Raw genomic sequence first — 21,309 nt, forward strand, 5'->3', positions numbered from 1 at the left:
TGCCCCCAAGTGTTCCTTGCCACTTCAGGAATATGTAACAAGAAGTGTTCCTGACATTTGAACACCGACAGTGCTCGGAAGTCGGAAGTCCCGTTACACCATTCTGTTTACGTTAATCAACATACTGATATATATTTTGTATTAGAAATATAACCGTACAAAAGATCGAATTCAAAACAAAAAGTCGCTGTTGATAGTTGTTAAAATGGGCAAAACAATATGATTAAAATCCCCAAAGTGATCGTCATCGACAACCTTGCGCATATATTCTACAATACAGTATGTTTTAGAAAAAAGTACGGTAGGTAGTAATAAAATACTAAAATATTCTCTGTCTACGCTTTTTACTTAAAACATTTTTTTTTCAAATCAAACTAGAATGATCAACTTTTATGGTTGGTACTATAATTGTCAAGCTATTGGATGATTTTATTTAATTCAGAGACCTATTAACGCATACAGATTGCCTAGAACTATGAGAGCACGACGTACTACAGCATGGCATTAAACGTCACACACTACAAATTCTTATGGGGATGTCTTGTCTTGCTAATTTGATGGGCTTCGCGTGAGAGCGGTTATGATGGGGATGTCACATGTCACAGGTGCACATGGATCGTATGGATACGTAAACATTAGTCTCTTTAAGTCACTTTTAGAGGCCTCAAAGTGATCGTCATCGACAACCTTGCGCATATATTCTACAATACAGTATGTTTTAGAAAAAAGTACGGTAGGTAGTAATAAAATACTAAAATATTCTCTGTCTACGCTTTTTACTTAAAACGACATTTTTTTTTTCAAATCAAACTAGAATGATCAACTTTTATGGTTGGTACTATAATTGTCAAGCTATTGGATGATTTTATTTAATTCAGAGACCTATTAACGCATACAGATTGCCTAGAACTATGAGAGCACGACGTACTACAGCATGGCATTAAACGTCACACACTACAAATTCTTATGGGGATGTCTTGTCTTGATAATTTGATGGGCTTCGCGTGAGAGCGGTTATGATGGGGATGTCACATGTCACAGGTGCACATGGATCGTATGGATACGTAAACATTAGTCTCTTTAAGTCACTTTTAGAGGCCTGTGAGGTACAACGCAAGGAGTGTTTAATTTGCCATTCAGATATTATTACTATTAATGCTATTTACATCTCAAATAATCGTCGGCATGGGTTTATTTAGGTCTTACGTTACTATTATTATCTTTTACGACCTTCCTGTTGATTTTCATGGGAAACTGAGCTCATAAAACACGAATTAAAATACAAGATTTGTATCCCTTTAAAAAAGTCGCGCGAAAGTAGTATTCATCGATTGGTTCTTTTGCACTTACAGTCCGCCTGCCAGCAAAACGCTGCATTTGCGCGCAAAACATGCGGTCGCGCGCTCGTCGTTTGTTCGATGCGAGTCCATAAAATAAATGGAAACACTGTCTGGGCATAGTGGAAAAACAGAAGTGACTTGAAATGGGAAAGTTTCCTGGCAAGCCGTCTAAAATTACAAATAGGAAAAGAATTAAAGTATCGAAGTGTTCTTCTTCACGGGAAAATGAGTCACTTAAAGCCGCTGAGAGCATATATTATGGTCTTACTGTTTTTAATGAAACATTTGGCAATGAAGAACAGGTAGGTCCAACTGAGGCTTTGCCATGAAGCTGGTTTGTTTGTAATTTTAATTTTTCTGATGTTTAGTTGTATACACTTCTAATGAACTGATTGTTTAAAAACCAACTACTGAGGTAAAATAACACGCCTGTTAGACATTATTTGACATACAGTATTTAATAACTTAGTCATCTTTGCATAGAAAGTGTCCTTTCAACTTAGATGTTCTAACCTAAATGTCAGTCAAGTGATTAAAATGTTGGAATGTTAGTGGTGTGTTGTTGGCTCGATGTTTTTGGTGGAATTAGTGATTTAATATCGATCAATATTTGTACATACCTACAGTACATTGGTTGTAATAATTTATTTTGTGTGTTATATCATTGATGTGGATGATTATGAATTTGTTTTTATTCAGGTGACGTCGGATTTAGAAGGATTCACTTTGCAAGAAACTAAGCAGGCTGTGACTGAGGCAAGGCGACATTTAGCTGAAGTTGATTCCATATTTAAGTCACAAGGATTGAATGTATCCCGGCTAGAGTCATTTAATAGAGAGGTTGCTGAACTAGATTTGGACTCTATTGAGGAGAAATCATCACCCCCAAACAAGGTAAAGAAAAGGATCAGGAAGCAGCAGTGTTTTGATGGCGGTGGTGAAAGTGAAAATTTTCAGAGGTTACGAAGAAACATTGTAACTTCAAAGAGAACTGTCAGTAGTAGCAATACAAGTTTAAAGAATAGTGCTGCAAAGAAACTCCTTCAGAAGGCCAAGAAATCTTCCAGTTATCCTGTTATTTCTAATGACAGTTCTCAGTGTGATAAAGGTGGTGCAATCCGGAAATTTGTCCTACCCAGTCGAAGTGCCCATTCATCAAGAGTGATAAAGCCTAATAAACGTTTCATTGAAGGTGACGAAGTTAGCAGTGAAGTGCGTGTGGTGCGATCAACAAGTGCAATTCAGCTCAAGAAACCTAAGTTAATTTTAAATCCTTTAAGGAATGCAAAACATATAGGGTCTAATAATGAGTCATTTGGCTTTGACGAAGCCCTCTGTGAAAGTGAAAAGAGTGATAGTTTAGTTGATAATGGTACAGTGGCAGACAATATTTCAGGGGAACTTCATAGGTCAAGTTGCTTGCCTCATGCCTCTCCTGATGATGCGCTTATTGTGGAAGGGAAGAGACGTTGGAAACCCTCTTATAAAGTACAACTTAAACTTCGTGAATTGAATGTCTTTGGAGCTGGCACCAGCAGATTTCCGTTTAGGAGAAATTTAGGATCTAGTACCGATGCTAGCGAAAGTGTAAATAGTTCTGATAAAGAAACTTATTCTCAGTCTACAAGTAGCCAATCGACTAGTGCAGATGATCGAAGCGAGTCAGAGGGAACTGTTTCAAATGGTGTTGGTGATAAAGGGAACAATTCACCTTGGTCAGGTCCTAAGCTAAATGGAAGCAAAGTTATCCTGAGGAAAGCTAGACTTAAACTCGACACTCATACATCATCATCCAGTGAAGGCCCATTTTCTGTTAGCATGGGTTGTGGTAAGTTTTAATATTGCTGTTGTAGCGTTCAATTTGTGTGATATTCATTTATTATTGAATGAAAAATGTTTAACTCTTAACATTCAGTTTAACTAAAAAATCAATATTATGCACTGTCTTGAGGTCATTCATACAAATATTGGTATTTCCTGATATTACTGTAGCAATTGAGCATAAATCGACAATATTGGGCAAAAGTTCAGAACAAGTTACATTTTCCAGTGCACGCATCTAGGCGCGATTGCACTGTCATTTGTTTCCCGCTCGCTCGCGTCTCACGAAGGGCTTGATCGTGCGGTGGACAGAGCTGCCAACTGTTCATATAAAGAACTAGTCCTAGTGCAGCGGCGCTACTTTTGAATTTATGAATCTCGTGACAAAGCCATTGGTCTGAATCAAGCAAAGGGGGTCTGGGGACATAAGCCCCCAGGTTAGAAGCTGTGAAGCGGCCCTAGGCGCCTCGTATCCTGCGTAACACCTCCATTGATTTGGATTGGTTAGGGTAGGTTAGTGACAAAGCCATTGGTCTGGATCGAGCAAAGGGGGTCTGGGGGCGTGAGCCCCCAGGTTAGAAGCCGCAGAGCGGCCCCAGGCCTCTAGGATCCCGTGAACACCTTCATTGTTCTGGGCAGTTGTGTATTCCTTGTACGCGGGTTGGAAACGGAATTCATTTACTTCATTGCTACGTGTGACGTATCCCATTGTGTCTCACCCAATCGAAATGCTGGAACGTAGTTAGGCGATGGACTGTGGCGCGTGATAAATTGTATTAGGTTATAAAAGCAAAATTACTTCTGGGGGACGGCAGGTGGGTTCTTCACTGTCGCAGTGAAAACGTCTCTCCTTTACAAGGTATTCCACTTAAGATTTCCAACATATTACATCCTTATCATGCTATAAAAGTAATGTAACCCTTGCTGAATTTATACAGGTATTGTTTAGAGAATCTCGGAAATCGCGAAGGCACGGCGCATTTCGACAGCTCTGCTTGAAGACGGAACAGGTTCCGTCAAATGTTCACACTTATAAAATGTCCACATTATGTCCAGGGTTAGATGTACTTTTTTCGATCGTACTGCTGAACAGGTTTTTGGCACTTTCCTCAGGGCACTGAAGAGTAACTGGGCTTTCGGGCAGGAATCGAAACTGCTCCTTCTTAACACAAATTTAGTAAATTTTAATATTATCGTACACAGTTATGTTATCGAGACCAGAACGGATGTTCCAACTTACATTAAAAAAAAAAAAATAGCCATGGGAGGTCTTGGGTTTGGTCCTAATGCAGGCTGGGAATTTTACGTTTTTGTGTTAAAATGCCAAAAACTGCTGTCGTTTTATTTGCGCACGTTACATTTAAGTGGTTTGTATCATTTCCAACTCGTACTGATATGTGCAGCAAGCGCGCTTTCCAGTTGACCTCAAGGTCACGAATAACCGTAATTCCTGAAGATTTGATGAATTTTTTTTCTCTTTCCAATTTGATTGGATTAGTGACGGGCAGAATTGAATGTAATGCATTCGAGAAATATTGAGAATCGATACTTACATTCGAAACCATGTTTTTGAGTTCAACATAACCTTTAAAAGTTGAGGTAGGCCTAATTTACGTGGTACAAGATTTCCAGAAACTGACTAACAACACTGTACCGGAGACCAAATTACAAATGAAGATTAAGCAAAGGAGAGATTTTGCAATCATGTTGGGAGCTTTTGTATCTAATGTGCTTTATTTTATTAGATGATAGAATTAAAAACTACTTTAGTCAATTGTCGTTTGGCTTGGCGATATTAGATTTTTCGAAGAGTGGCTAATCAAAGTTGCTGAACTGAAATAAGTTTTCACGGGAAACTGAGAAGATTCGCCTGTAAAATTGAATATAAAGTATCGCGATTATGAACTCTCGTACCGGTAATTAAAGCGGTTTCGCAGTCTAACATGCCTGCCTCTCATCCAGAGGACTCGGGTTCAGTTTCGACAAGGTCAGGCAATTTTACCTGGATATAAGGGTTGGTTCCAGGTCCACTCAGCCTACGTGATCACCTTTAATTAAGGAACTATCTAATGGTGAGATAGAGAGCCAGGAATATCGGCCGAGAGGATTCGTCACATTGACCATGCATCGCCTAGTAATCTGCAGGCCTTCGGGCTGAGCAGCGGTCGCTTGGCAGGCAAGGCCCATTGGGGCTGTAGTTTGGTTTAGTTTAGGAGTTTTTGTAAGATTATAATTGTACATATTTCATTTTTTGTGATGTTTAGCCAAATTGTGGAACAAGGCCAGAATTCGCCGGCACAGCTATGACGACATACTTAGGGGACCTTCTGGGTAGGAGAGGTTTCGGGTGGGGAGAAATTAAAACATACTGAAGAAATTTCGCCTTTACTTTCTATCTCTTCACCTTCTTTCAACTCCCGCCTGTATTTTACCGGCGTCCATTTAACCTAATTTTTACGTACTTACTCCACTTACATATTCGCATAGTATACTAATTTTACTTACCTGTTATAAATTATAGATCGTCTTGAACCAGCGATCTTCAACTCCGTAGTCCATCAGCTTTTCTACTCAGCTAACATGTACTTGATAATTTGAGGTGTAAATGATGTATATAGACACATGTAGTACATTACCAGTAATAGAGATGGCATTGCAACATAATTAATATTTACCCCAAAAGGTGACTCTGTTGTCTCTCTCTCAACTGTTGCCAACTTAACTTCTACGAAGAACAAGAATACATCAAACTCAAATCACAAGTTTCATTACCGGCAGTGTGATTATTGTTTGAAGAGGGAGTACAACTAAATAACAGACGAAAACAAACCAGTCGTGTGTCGTGTCTCCAGCTATGTTGTAGTCGTGATTACTGTCTTAAGAGGAAGTAGGCTTACAGCTAGAAGAAAGCAATCGAGTTGTGAGTCCAGCTCTGTCATAGTCGTGATTATTGTTCTAAGAGGAAGTATTACTAGACAGAAACAACCGAGTCGTGTGTCCAGCTCCGTAATAGTCGTGATTGTTGTTTTAAGACGAAATACAACTAGCCAAAGCAATTAATACTCCTGTCCGTTGCTGTATCCATACTAGTAATTATTATTTTAAGAGGGAGTACATCTACGTAAAGACAAGAAGTCCATCTTCTTTCCACTCCTCTGTCAACTTATGGTGAGTACCCATATATTCATATCCTGTCTCAGTGATTGGAGTATACTCGTTGCCTTCCCATTCGTGATGTGATCACCAAAAGTGTACTTCCAACAACAGTCGCTGAATTAGCAATGCTGTCGCACCTAACCGAACCTAACCTAACCTGTCACTATTAGTGGTTTTCTGTGGATCACAACCTAACCTGTCACTATCGGTGGTTTACAACCTAACCTGTCACTATCGGTGGTTTTCAGTGGATCACCTCGTTCAATTAGCAATGCTGTCGCACCTAACCTAACCTAACGTGTCACTACCAGTGGTTTTTGGTGGATCACAACCTAACCTGTCACTATCAGTGGTTTTCGGTGGATCACCCCGTTCAATTAGCAGTGCTGTCACACCCAACCAAACCTAACCTAACGTGTCACTACCAGTGGTTTTTGGTGGATCACAACCTAACCTGTCACTATCAGTAGTTTTCGGTGGATCACCCCGTTCAATTAGCAATGCTGTCGCACCTAACCAAACCTAATTTAACCTAACGTGTCACTACCAGTGGTTTTCAGTGGATCACAACCTAACCTGTCACTATCAGTGGTTTTCGGTGGATTACCCCGTTCAATTAGCAATGCTGTCGCACCAAACCTAACCTAACGTGTCACTACCAGTGGTTTTCGGTGGATCACAATCTAACCTGTCACTGTCAGTGGTTTTCAGTGGATCACGGCCTAATCTGTCACTATCAGTGGTATTCGGTGAAACACAATTGCTTTCGTAAGGGATGCTAGAGACCAGTTGGCGCACTGCGGTTCTAACCTGGGGGCTAACCCCCTTTGCTTGTCCTCAGACCGATGGTTTTGCCACTAGCCGGACCTAACCAAACCAGACCAATGCTTTCCGTACTTGCCAGACGTACTTAATACTCATAAAGTTTTCGCGACATCAAGTGAGCCTCATCATATCGTACCATTAATACCTATTTCACAAACCAACTAGTCAAGTTGTAACCCAATCTAGTGCCTGTAAATTGTGTTACGCAGTCTCAAACAGCTAAATATAACAGACCATTAATTCATACATTTAGCGGCCGTTACACGTCCCTTCGAATTATCCGCCATGTTTGCAAACATCAACTCACCAAACACGTCATATAGACGCACAGGCAGCGGCCGCGGAGCCTGTGCTCACCTGTGCCGGCAGATCCTGGACTTATAGCCAAATTGTTCATGGTTTTCATTCATTCCCGGATTTTCCGTTTTCCCGTGTTGTACGTTTTAATTACATGGTTCCTCAAAAAACTGTATAAGTAATAATTCTTCTAGAGGCAGTTCGGTTGGTCGTTGGCAAGTATAAAGGAAAGATCTCTCCCTACACTGCTTAAGGTATCGTGCACGTAATTTTTGTATGCTTTGTCACCCACGAAGTGTCAGCGGAAGTACCACCAGAAGGGTAAAAACATTAAAGGACTACACTGCATGGAATTGTGGAATAGTTTGTGCGTGATATTGTGTTTTTGGAATGCTGTGGTCCAGTGTAATTATCATTTCTCTAATGCATCCTAAGGTAAGAAGTGCACTTTTATATTAAGACAGCCGTTGGGCCAATTACAGAAACGATTAATAGTGTTAAGCTTTAAGCAACGTCCAAGTTGCGCACGATCTTCCATTGCATAAACGATAGCCTAATCAGCTGGTGTTTAGCTAGAGGTCATGTAAAGTTTCAATATTGGTTTGAAAATGGAAATAGAAGTATCTTTCATGCAACTCTTTGCTTGTCCCAACCAATTAAATTCGTCGGTGCGCATGCCAAATGTTAGTAAGCTGTTGTCTTCCTACACATTACTCAAATATGGCTAAGAATGAGCATGACTTACCCGCAGATTAGAATATAGCATTCGGCAGAAACTAAACCTCATAATATTATTGACACTAAAGCGACACACCACAGTATGAGGAAGTGTAGCTTCGATTATAGTGTTGTTACAACCGGGCGAGTTGGCCATACGGTTAGGTGTGCGCAGCTGTGAGCTCACATTTGGGAGATAGAGGGTTTGAACCCCACTGTCGGCAACCCTCAAGATGTTTTTCCGTGGTTTCCCGTTTTCACACCAGACGAATGCTGGGGCTGTACCTTAATTAGGGCCATGGCCGCTTTCTTCCCATTCCTAGGCGTTTCCTGTCCCATCGTTGCCATAAGATCTATCTGTGTCAGTGCGACGTAAAGCAAATACCAAAAAAAAAAAAAAAAAAAGTGTTGTTCACGGTTGAGTGTAATCTAAATAGCTACTGCAAAAGGAAGATGAAAGAATAGTAGCCTACTGTTTAACTGAATGAGTTGTGTGCCACACCCACACCTAAATGTCTTCATATTTTATTCTCTGATATCGATGTCATAAGTCAGTTAATTGAAAATAGTAAATGTTCTCTAACTTGACGTCTACTTCTTCCTGATGAGACAGATGGCATCACATGTAATTATGAATTGCCAAAGCATTTCTTTCAGTCTAAAACTGGCTTTGTATGCTCTCTGACTATAAGATAAGAAGGGTTGGGTAATACAGATGGAGTTGCAAGTCTACGAGATGATTCTCGTATCTTTTAAATGGTACTAGAAAAAGATTTATGATTTACCCTACATGGCTCTCTGCTTGGAGTCAACGTACATGATTACCTAACATGTTTGGATTCTTATCCTTCGAACTCCAGGTATTTGTTTACATTTTTTTTTTCCTTGGCTTGCCACAGTTATGCTAGATTAGTGTACTATGTGATCCCTGTTTTGTATTTTGTTCTTTATTGTGGCGGACCTATGTACGTGTCTTCCCTTTTTCTATTCGTTTAGTTGATATATATTCATTCCCACGTAGGGATGAAAGGTAACACTGATCCGTTTTGATAGGTGTGTGTGTGTGTGTGTGTGTGTGTGTGTGTGCGCGATGTGGTTGTTTGTGGATTCTTTTTCATTTGAGACCTGTTCACATCCTCTTTGACTGCCACGTCTGGCTTGAACCCATGTTGTGTAATATATTTGAAACGCTAATGCTGTATGATTCATGTTCACCATTTCATGCGATATGAATATGTTTCATAGCTTATGTGTTGTTTGGTTATTGTGGTGACTGGGTGAGCCTTGCCTATGCAGCGGCCACCCAGATAATCTGATCTGTACTCTTGGATCAAGCTCATAAGCGATCGACTGACTTTTATCGTGCTGTTCCGGTCATTATCGTAACGTGCCTTGATACTGCATTTTATTCTACTGTGCACATTTGGTCTCTATGTGTATATGTGCTTTGTGTGATTGTCGGATCGGTGTTATTTTAGGGTGCCGTATGAATGTTTGCCTTTAGCTTTGTTATTATTATTATTATTTGATTATCTTCTCGATGTTTCTCGCTTGCTCAGCCATGTTATTTACCTATTTCGGGATCTTATTTTCTATTCAACTTATCATCTTTGACTCATGTTTGTTTAGCTTCGGTAACTATGGCAATGTCCTTTTATCCTCCTTATAACCTCCTGATGTTCTATAATTATTCTTTTCTGCCCGCTTTGCTTCTACTACTTTAATTTCTGAGAGATTCTGACTCTTTGGAAATTGTTGGATGCTTTTCGAGAAGGTTTGACGGGTTGTGGGTTTACTTTTGTTTTATCTGGAGCGGCGACAGTATTTCTTTCTTCTTTTAAAGCCGCTATATTATCTCTAATTGATGCTTCCTTCTAATGAAAGAAATGTTTTGCAACAAACCTTATGTTCCACTGTCTGGTATTAACTGAACCAATTGGTATTGCCCTTCCCTATGCCTCTGTTGAATAAGAAAAATGCAAGAATTTTATGAGATGGTTATTAAAGAGGCGAAAGACTCGTATGTATTTTAGATTACTTCAAAGACTATGTACGTGGGTAACTGTTTCCCTTATGTCTCCTCTTTGTTTATTTTACGCTCACCTTTTATTTGTTCGGGCAACCTTATGATAATAAATACTATTTATCTTAATCTGATATCTGCTTTGGGATCATGCCTTCTATACTTTTAGTCATTAGTGTAAGAGGCCCGGATTCAGTTCTTGGCTGTCTATAGCCAGTTTCGACTGGTCCACTATATTTTGTTAGTAGCTGAGGTGAGTAGGTGGAGTTGTATGGGCCATATAGATGTACCTTGCATTCTGGAGATCATACAGGGTGGGTTCAAAACGCACCACCATCGGCAGCCCTGAGGGGATTTTTCTGTAGTTTCCCCATTTTTACACTAGACAAATACTAGGGCTATTATTATGGTCACAGGTCTTCTTTGCCAGTCGTTGCATTTTGCTATCTTATAGTTGCCGAAAAATTAGAATTAGCTCAACGATTAAAAAACAAAAAGACCCACACACAACCTATTTTTAGTTGTCACTATTATGTGTGCTTACTTGGCAGTAAATATAAGTGAATCCCTCTAGGTTGATATATGTAAAAACCCTCTGACGATCAGGGCAAGTAATTCTTATATGGATGTAGTGAAGTGACCTTATAATTCCATGGAAATTGTCCCATGGCCTATAATAAAAAATGTTGGTTGCCAAGAATTATATCCAAGTTGACAGTTAAGAGACTGTCCCTTGTGTCAGTCTGAAAAAACAAGTCTCTTGAAAGGCAAAATCGTATTTTAACTGTACCTCCCTGAACATTTCAAATGAATTGCAGCAGACGACCCACAGAGAGGTTGTCGGACTAACCTTTCTGCCCAGAATTGTCTCATTACAAATTATACACTGACTGACAGAGCAAATGCAACACCAAGAAGGAGTGGTCAGAACTTTATGCCAATTGCAGGGTAGACTGACGTCACTGAGGTATGCTCATGAAGTGAAATGCGCCGCTGTGCTGCGCACGTAGCGAACGATAAATGGGACACGGCGTTGGCGAATGGCCCACTTCGTACCGTGATTTCTCAGCCGACAGTCATTGTAGAACGTGTTGTCGTGTGCCACAGGATACGTGTATAGCTAAGAATGCCAGGCCGCCGTCAACGGAGGCATTTCCAGCAGACAGACGACTTTACGAGGGGTATGGTGATCGGGCTGAGAAGGGCAGGTTGGTCGCTTCGTCAAATTGCAGCCGATACCCATAGGGATGTGTCCACGGTGCAGCGCCTGTGGCGAAGATGGTTGGCGCAGGGACATGTGGCACGTGCGAGGGGTCTAGGCGCAGCCCGAGTGACGTGAGCACGCGAGGATCGGCGCATCCGCCGCCAAGCGGTGGCAGCCCCGCACGCCATGTCAACCGCCATTCTTCAGCATGTGCAAGACACCCTGGCTGTTCCAATATCGACCAGAACAATTTCCCGCCGATTGGTTGAAGGAGGCCTGCACTCCCGGCGTCCGCTCAGAAGACTACCATTGACTCCACAGCATAGACGTGCACGCCTGGCATGGTGCCGGGCTAGAGCGACTTGGATGAGGGAATGGCGGAACGTCGTGTTCTCCGATGAGTCACGCTTCTGTTCTGTCAGTGATAGTCACCGCAGACGAGTGTGGCGTCGGCGTGGAGAAAGGTCAAATCCGGCAGTAACTGTGGAGCGCCCTACCGCTAGACAACGCGGCATCATGGTTTGGGGCGCTATTGCGTATGATTCCACGTCACCTCTAGTGCGTATTCAAGGCACATTAAATGCCCACCGCTACGTGCAGCATGTGCTGCGGCCGGTGGCACTCCCGTACCTTCAGGGGCTGCCCAATGCTCTGTTTCAGCAGGATAATGCCCGCCCACACACTGCTCGCATCTCCCAACAGGCTCTACGAGGTGTACAGATGCTTCCGTGGCCAGCGTACTCTCCGGATCTCTCACCAATCGAACACGTGTGGGATCTCATTGGACGCCATTTGCAAACTCTGCCCCAGCCTCGTACGGACGACCAACTGTGGCAAATGGTTGACAGAGAATGGAGAACCATCCCTCAGGACACCATCCGCACTCTTATTGACTCTGTACCTCGACGTGTTTCTGCGTGCATCGCCGCTCGCGGTGGTCCTACATCCTACTGAGTCGATGCCGTGCGCATTGTGTAACCTGCATATCGGTTTGAAATAAACATCAATTATTCGTCCGTGCCGTCTCTGTTTTTTCCCCAACTTTCATCCCTTTCGAACCACTCCTTCTTTGTGTTGCATTTGCTCTGTCAGTCAGTGTATGTTGCATGGTACATAACCTCTGATTGTGATTCATTCCTCACATATGAGGTTAAACAGTGTTCTTGGCAGTGTTTAAACATGGCTGGTTGAACATCGGTTTTAGGCAGTGTCTAAGTCATAAGCAATGTCTTTGGAATGCAGCAGCCATACTTAGATATTGTTGAACCGTAGACATCGTCTGAACACCATTTCTGCAATTGTCCCATTGTGTTTAACAAGGAGGAAGAAGCGTGGCTAATGTGGGTATTTTGTAGCTATTATTACTGTTGTCGAAAGGGCCCTGTTACAACTCGCTATTCGGTATTCTACATGTAACAAGCTTTAACAGTTTCATTTCTAATAATAATAATAATAATAATAATCCCGTATTGACTATGTATCCAATAGAGAATATTTAAGATAAACTTAAATATTATAAACAAGTGCTCCGCCTATTCAGTACAATTTATAATTTATTATATTAGTACATGTTTCGTCCCCTAAGGGACATCATCAGCTATATATTGTTATAACCATACATGAATTACAGTACATTTATAATTAAGCATGAACACATTGCTTACACAAATAATTGTATTGAAATTGTCTCATGTTACATCTGAATAACCAACCTCAACAAATGGGAAGACTAAGAACTAAAACAGTCTCTATATAAATGCTGTGGTCGACATGCGCGCATTCTATTGGCATATAACAGTATAGTTGATGATGTCCCTTAGGGGACGAAACATGTACTAATGTAATAAATTATAAATTGTATTGAATAGGCGGACCACTTGTTATATTCTCTATTGGACTCGATATTCTGTTCTCTGCACATTGTTTCCTCATGGCTGCCAACGTGCACAATACATAGGGCACTAAAGCACAGTTTTACCTTGTGCTATGCCTCATTGGTAATTCTTCCGGAAGCACGCCGGGCATGGTGCGCCTCAGACGATGTAACAGAAGTTACACGAACAACATGGCGCGGGTCAGACGATATCTCAGTCAGCTGCACAAGGCTGCCAACCAACACATTTCTTTTAAGGACCGGCAAATTTAAAGCCCACTGTTCTTTATAAAAACCATTGGTCTGGATAGGTTAGGTCTGGCTGGTGACAAGACCATTGGTCTGGATAGGTTAGGTCTGGCTGGTGACAAGACCATTGGTCTGGATAGGTTAGGTCTGGCTGGTGACAAGACGATTGGTCTGGATAGGTTAAGTCTGGTTAGTGACAAGACCATTGGCCTGGGCGCAAGCGAAGGAGGTCTTGGGGGTGTAAGCTCCCAAGTTAGAGCTGCGAAGCAGCCTTAGGCTTATAGTATCTCACGTGTCACCACCATTGGTCTGGATTGTTTAGGTTAGGTTAGTGACAAAACCATTGGGCTGGATAGGTTAGGTTGGTGACAAACCCATTGGGCTGGATAGGTTTGGTCCGGCTAGGGACAAAACCATTGGTCTGATTTGACAATGTGCTCGCTGTGAGAAGAAAGTTATGGACATGTTCTTCGCGGGGGTGGCAGTATTTAAATACTGTAAATGTTCTGCCAAGTACCCAATGAAAAGGTCGTTCCTGTTTCCTGAGGTGTGTAGGTACTCACGAACAATCCGCCACTTCCTCTTGATAGCCTAGTGTTCGTGTGAATGGCAAGATCTTCTCCAGCGAGGCGTTCCCGGTTTTCTTCGTGGACAAGTCCGCTCCCATCTGTGTCCAGATATTTAGTGGAACGATTTACCTTCAGATGGAGAAAACCCTCGTCCTGAAGGCAGTCATAAGCCTGCCAATAGTCTGATACGTATGATGTCCGGGTAATATATGTTCCCGTATGACTTCCAATAAAGTAGCATTGCTGTGAGATTCAACGGGTACGAGAAAGAACTTTTTGTTGTTTTCTCTCTCAACACTGCCGAACACCCACTGCCCTTCCACTCTACGGCCTTGGTTATTCTTTCTTTTGCCGAATTTCGCCTCGTCAATCCCAACAGCAATGCCTGCTCCTCCAATTCATGTTGAATTACGTGTGGCCCAATCTTCACAATCTTCTCAGCAATAACTCGACCAGTCACACACTGTCTCCGAACTTCATTGGAGCTCGTGCTCAATTAATGAGTAATGTGGCCTGTTTGATAATATCCAGTACCCACCAAATTTTATGATTTTCATGTGCGAAAGACGAGCCTCCAATAATGTACCCCTTCTGGCAGATAACTTTTATGAGCACTCGCTTTTCCTGCACCTGAACAACAATTTTGTTTGATAAACTTTTACGTTCAACGTTTTGGTGTATACACCAAAAGGAACAGAACCTTTAATTATCTCGTGGCTGATTAAAAAGTCGTTCAGTTTAGCTTCGTCAGCACTCAAAAGACTTATGAAGTACTGAAATTACATACACCACAAGCCATTGCTACATTGAAAATTTACGCTTTTCTTATTTTCACCGAAAGTGAAGTGGCCACTGATCATGCGACCTCTAGTGGGATTAATGTTATGTAGACTTCTTCACAGACTGATCACAGCTGATCGCCACGAACCTACTACGCTGGCGTAGCAGTGGGAGAGGTGACACTCCCACGTGGCACGTCCCAGGTGACGGATAGGGGGGTCCTAACCGGCTTGCCGGCGGACGTGAGGGAAATAAAATACCTCTTGCGGACCAAACACACATCCCCTCTGCGTGGGGGAGGCAGACGAAGAATTCACCCACGGAATCCCCTGCCTGTCGTAAGAGGCGACTAAAAGGGGCAACCAAGGGATGATCCAATTAGAACCATGAAACGACTTGTAATTATTACCATCACACAGGGAACACCATGGGTCGCATTTATTTGCGCGTAGTACCACTATGGTAGGTACGCAATAGATTTGTGATTTGTAGCGACAGTGTGTGAATCAGGAGGTGGGTCCTACAGTACCTGTGATTCGTACCCCTATATGAGCGATTCCATGGGATTAGCGAGTTCATGGTTCTGCCTTACCTATGCTCAGTTCCCACTAAGTGAGGACTTCCACGGGATAGTATGAGCCGCTGTGGTAAGTTCGCTTGAGTGAGAAACGTCATAGGTTTGTGTTGCCTTCAAATAGCGCCGCAATGTGCGAAACACCATAGGTCTGTATTACATGTGCGCATTACACTACCTGTGAATAGTATCATAATGTGTGGAATACCGCGAGTCTCCGCTACTTTTGATTAGTACCGCAACATTACACATAGCATGGTTTTACTTTCCTAGCGATAAATAGCATTATGAGGGACCGATGACCTGAATTTTGAACCCGTTTCGACTATAAGCATAATCGATTCAGCATCGTGCTATAGAAGCAGTCCCTTGGTCAGTAATACTATTGTTTTGTGCCAGCTTCTGTGCATGTGAGGCACTGCGGGTCGTATTCACTGATCGTTTTAAATTCATGTCCGTCCATCCATTCATTCTTCATCATCATGCTTTGAATTCTGGTCAGTGGAGGATTTTGGACTTTTAAGTTGTCATTTCATTTCGTCTCATTTAGTACCATTAGGGGCCGATGACCTCGATGTTAGGCCCCTTTAAACAACAATCATCATGATCGTCATCATCACAGCTGATTGGAGCTGGCCAGTAGGAGTAAAGATAATGCTGGTAATTCCTTCTTTCATGCTGACTTTCTTACAATTTTCCTATATAAGAAAGAATACCTTTTGGGCGGGATGGTGGGTTTCTACCAAGCGTAGAGGATACCTGCTCTCTGATCACGGGAGCGCTTTCCAAAGGAATTTAGTGATTGCAATAAGTTTTAACCAAACAATTATTAGCTCATGTGTCCCCTATACCTGCTCAAACTGATTTTGTAAATAGTAGACAACGAACACAATAATGTACAATACTAGAGCTAATCGTCTCACAAGACTGTGGTTATTGCTAATAGGATTTTAGTGGCCACACTACGCTACTGAAATCCAATAAAGTATTCTGAGTTAAACAAAACTGAGCATTGAAAAGCAAACAGAAGAGCGAACAAACACCGTTCTATTATGATGAAGTGAATCCTACCTTAACTGGTTTCTTCATTTTCTTTATCTTCGTGACTTTCACCTCTATAACATTGACACGTTTGCTTCCACTTTTTCCTTTTTCTTCACGTTTGTTTAACACTTAAGCGTCGACGTGTAAATTTGCTTTTTTGTGGTAAACTGCTGAAATGCGATATACATTTTTCAGGTTGTTGTGGGCTACAGATGTTCGTAATTTCATTCGTAGATGATAATCAATGACATAATTTATGTTCAAAGTTACTATTTTTGTGTCCCCCCATTGGGGTGACATGGTTATTAGGTTGACTATGTTGTTGTTGTGGAACACTATGCTCTGTGTTGTGAGCTGTTGATTTACGCGCCTTTCAACGAGTTCCTTGTAATTTACAGTTTTGTGACAAGAATTTAATTCATGTTATGTGTTTCTGTGTCGAGTAAGCCATGACAGAACAACAACTTGAAAATGGTTCAAGTGTTGAATCAAGAGATGTTGACATTTAGGATTTGCAATGTGATGCCACCTTTTCTGAGTCAGAATTTGACAGTAGTTTGTGTAGTGAGGATACCAGCAAAGATTCCGGTGCTGCATCAGGCGATGATTCAACCAAATAACCAACCAGTGACAATTACTGGGGAACATTCTCAGGTTTGCAGAAACATTTTTTATTCACATGTAGCTCCGGTTTACAATTTCATCTGAGTACTAAATCTCAACCAGTATGTAAGAATAAAGCAATAACAAACTCCAATCCACATTATTTTCCTTGCCATTAATAATTGAATTCTTATGGTTGCATATGTCATCCTGGATGGGGTGACAAATGTGAGAGAAATTCCACTGTCTGTTGCACAATGCATAGCGTGCTGAGAAAGGAATGGGCACTGCGCTGCTCTCTATGAACACTTTACGGAACAAGCAATGCAATACAATAGCGACTGGTAGTGCTAGTTTCGTGCAACAGCCTAAAATTGAGAGGCCTGGACACACTACCGTGTGACATACTATATTTTGTATGAGGATCCGTCACCCCACATGGGGGATATCATCTTCGAAGTGTTAAAAATTTTATACATTTTCACAAATGTGGCTACCAGACCACTACTGAAATTAGGATCATTTGCACATATTAAAGAAACTAGGTTCTGTATTACTTCCAACCCTTTTTGGGCTGTAAGTCCGTGATAAGAACAGAAACGTTTCTCCATATCTTGTACAGTTTGTGACCACTCAGCTGTCGGCTCTGTAAGACCATCGTATGGCAGACTTCGTACACAGGACCCCAAACAGTACATACTGTCGTATGTTCCTCCTATGTCTGTTTGGGAACCTAAGTGTGGATGAGTGATTTTGTGTTTTTTAGCCATCCAACCTGCAATGTAATTCAAACCTTCATCCTCCATTTCAGTGTCAGTTTCACCAGCAAATGTTGGAGTATTATATTTGCCTTCTTCAAAATAGCTTTCTGCAGGAGAGTATTCAAACTCACGACATGTTATTCTGCACTTCCTCAGCATTTGTGATGAGAGATATTCATGAGAGATTTCTGTTTGTGTGTTCTTGTGTTTCTCTATTTTACTTGCATTATTTCTGATAATAATTATCCGAAGATGATAAAGAGTGTTCAGCGGTGTAGGGTGGTCGTATAATCCTCCTTGCGAACGGATCTGGAAAAACGAAGTCTCGAGTGAATCTTGGTTCAGTCAGTGGGTGAAAATGTACTTCATTCCTAGATTCTGAAACTATAAAATGAAACTATGAAACTGTAAAATCAAAACTGCAACTCACTTGCACATATTAAGGAAACTCGCACACTACTCACATGCAGTATTACTGCACAGACTTTTAGCGAGACTAGCGGTCAAGGTTACTAATCTTGGGGGTGGGTAACTGGCTGACGTCATAACCGAGCGTAGCCGAAGCCCTCCGAATGCAGAAACCCCTGTTCTGGGCAAACTGTTTTATACTAACCTTGGGTGTGTGTTTTTATTTTGCGCATGTTGGTTAATGGAATATATTTCTCTTGATTGCTGGGAATGATGTCATTTCTTTCTTTCTTTATTTATTTATTTATTATGACTTCTTTCATGTGGCGAAGTTAGGGCACACGGCCCTCTCTTACGCTTAATCACAATACAACAAATAATATTAAGGCTGCCTGTTACTAATTATACCAATTATACTACTTATACTATTTTCTAATTAAGCTTAAGTTACACGCCCACACAATATGCAGCTTATTAGCTCGTTAATTCAGTCCTCTTTTTCTCTCTCACACAGACCCTTGCACACACACTTATAATTTACACACTTATCAATTACCCTTACGTTTACATTATATAAAACTAACAGAAACAATTTTTAATTTTACAATTACCAATCACACGCACACAATACACACTTCAGTCGGTAACTCTCAACAGGAAATCTCGGCAAGATATTTTAAATTTGAGGAAAGAGTCAATGCCCCTGACACTTATGGCATAGAATTCCAAAGCCTAGAACTGGTTACAATACATACATACATACATACATACATACATTATCATTATGGACTGTTATGCCTTTCAGCATTCAGTCTGCAAGCCTCTGAGAAATTACTAAACGTCGCCACAATCCTCGATTTGCAACTAGTGTTGTGGCCTTATTTAGTTCTATAGCTCTTATCTTTAAATCGTTAGAAACCGAAACAGATTTATTATAAACAGAAGAGTGGTGAAGAGGAATAGGGAGACTAGAACCCGAGCAAGTGTAACGGTTATGGAAGGAAGAGAGGAAGTGAAGTTCAGATGAAATATACTGGGGGAGTTACTATGCAGGAGTTTGTGTATTAAGACAAGTATATGATATTCACGTCTCTTATCAGGTTTTAACCAGTGCAGTGCTTGATAGTAAGGAGTAATATGCACATCATACCTTGGGTTAAAAATGAATCTAAGTAACAATTCATAATATGCTGGAGTTTCCTAGTTTGTTCTTTAGTAGCGTCTACCAAGATAACATCACAGTAGTCAAGGATAGGAAGAATTAGGGTCTGTGTTAATCTTTGCTGCATATTTAGTCATTATATGTCAGGCAATGGCGATGCTAGTATCTGCTCAAGTAATGGAGAATGGCACGTTAGGTTAGGCCTATAAAAGTAAATGTTTCTAGGCACAGTCTGGTGGGTCCCTGGCTATTATAATGAACACATCTCTCATGTAAAAGGAATTGCATGTAAGATTTGTATCATGACTCCCTTATAATGTTATTAAGTAGCAGATAGTAAAATTGTACGTGGCCAAAAATGACCTGCTGTTAGCGCTAAAGACGGGAGGAGAATTGTAGGCCCTCCTAATGACTCTCAGTAATTACTATTAGTCACAGGTTAGATTCTGGGTCTACTGAAATCCATTGTTAGTGACAGGTTAGGCCATGGTGTACTGTAAACCACTGCAAGAGATTGAGGTAGGTTACAGTTCATTTAGATCATGCACACTGTTAAGGTTAAAATTAATCAATAATAATATATGGGTTCCATTTCAGGCTTGCAGGCTTTCTGAAATTGTGCTGTTTAGGCAGCTCATGGACCAGTTGTTATGCTCTAGTTGCTGCCATATAGCAGCGTTCGGGATAGTTCCTAAGGCTGTGTTAATTTTGTCTTGTGTTGCCTAGTGCTGGGCACATCTCTTGTTCGAGATACTCGATACTGATGTCACTACTCCCGATGCATCTCGACCTCAGCCAGGGCGAATATGGTAGAAACAGAAAAGATTAGTAAAGTTTCAACATGTGTTGTCAGCGTGGCTCAGTTGGCTAAATACTATACTTGGGTATTGTCCTTTGCTCTGTTCGGTGATGGTTCAAATCTTTTCTTCAAATATTTTTGTTTGTTTTTGTTTTGCAATCGGAGTTTCGGCTGCTGAACACACCATTTTGTGCAGAAACAACTAAATGGCTAATAGAAGTAACTCAAACATTATTGAATATAAAGAATAACCAATAACCACTCGAACACATGCAATATAGCCTAAACCAATCAAAATGTAAACAAACCCGATTACCTCGTGGCCATTTCATCAGATCAGTTATCTTTATATCTGTATTGCTCTGAAAATAATAATAATAATAATATTATTTGTTTCATGTCCGTCCTAAATGCTACTGGGAATTTTGTCCCACAGGAGTTCATTAACATGGAATTGTTGCCTTTAAAACAGCCTTTACTGTACAGTACACTGACAGAACATATTGAAGATGTGATAAATTTGTACATGTTTCATCTGAGGGTTATCACATGACTCTGTGTTTCGTGTTGTACATTTTGGTTATTGAATATATTCACAGAAATAAGGTCGATTGGGTTAATAAAACCAAATAAATCATAATTTCATTATTACTCTGTAATGAGCCACCGGAGACCACGAGTCACTTGTACCAATATACACAGGAGGTATCCCTGAACAATTTCATAAAGTTGGTGGAGTTCGGCTTCACCCTGTATATATGCCTTTAGGTCTGGTGATATTGTAGTTGGTCTTGAATGATCCTTTTCATGGAAACGATCTACCTGTTACCGTACTTACATAAAAGCATCGATAGTCCAGAAGGGGAGTTAACCTAACCCGAGAACGAGTCCCTTTTTATATACATGCACACTTATACTGGTATTGCCGGCACGGTGGTGTAGGGGTAGCGTGCCTGCATATACCCGGAGGCCCCGGGTTCGATTTTCGGCCAGGACAGGGATTTTTACCTGGACCTGAGGGTTGGTTCGAGATCCACTCAGCCTACGTGATTAGAATTGAGGAGCTATCTGACGGCGAGATAGCGGCTCCGGTCTAGAAAGCCA

The 21,309-nt window shown here is 41.2% G+C and overlaps 1 protein-coding gene across 1 annotated transcript in view; it reads left to right on the top strand.

The window, feature by feature from the left end:
- The first annotated feature begins 1,483 nt into the window (after positions 1-1,483).
- The window catches only part of trx (trithorax), a 261,612-nt gene continuing 241,786 nt past the window's right edge, over positions 1,484-21,309 (top strand). The window contains exons 1-2 of the mRNA XM_067138870.2: positions 1,484-1,646; positions 2,056-3,168. Of these exons, the coding sequence (XP_066994971.2) occupies positions 1,484-1,646; positions 2,056-3,168 (1,276 nt within the window). The remainder of the gene's footprint in view (positions 1,647-2,055; positions 3,169-21,309) is intronic.

The sequence above is a fragment of the Anabrus simplex genome, chromosome 1 (assembly GCF_040414725.1).
Source record: "Anabrus simplex isolate iqAnaSimp1 chromosome 1, ASM4041472v1, whole genome shotgun sequence".
Taxonomy (NCBI): Eukaryota; Metazoa; Arthropoda; class Insecta; order Orthoptera; family Tettigoniidae; genus Anabrus; species Anabrus simplex.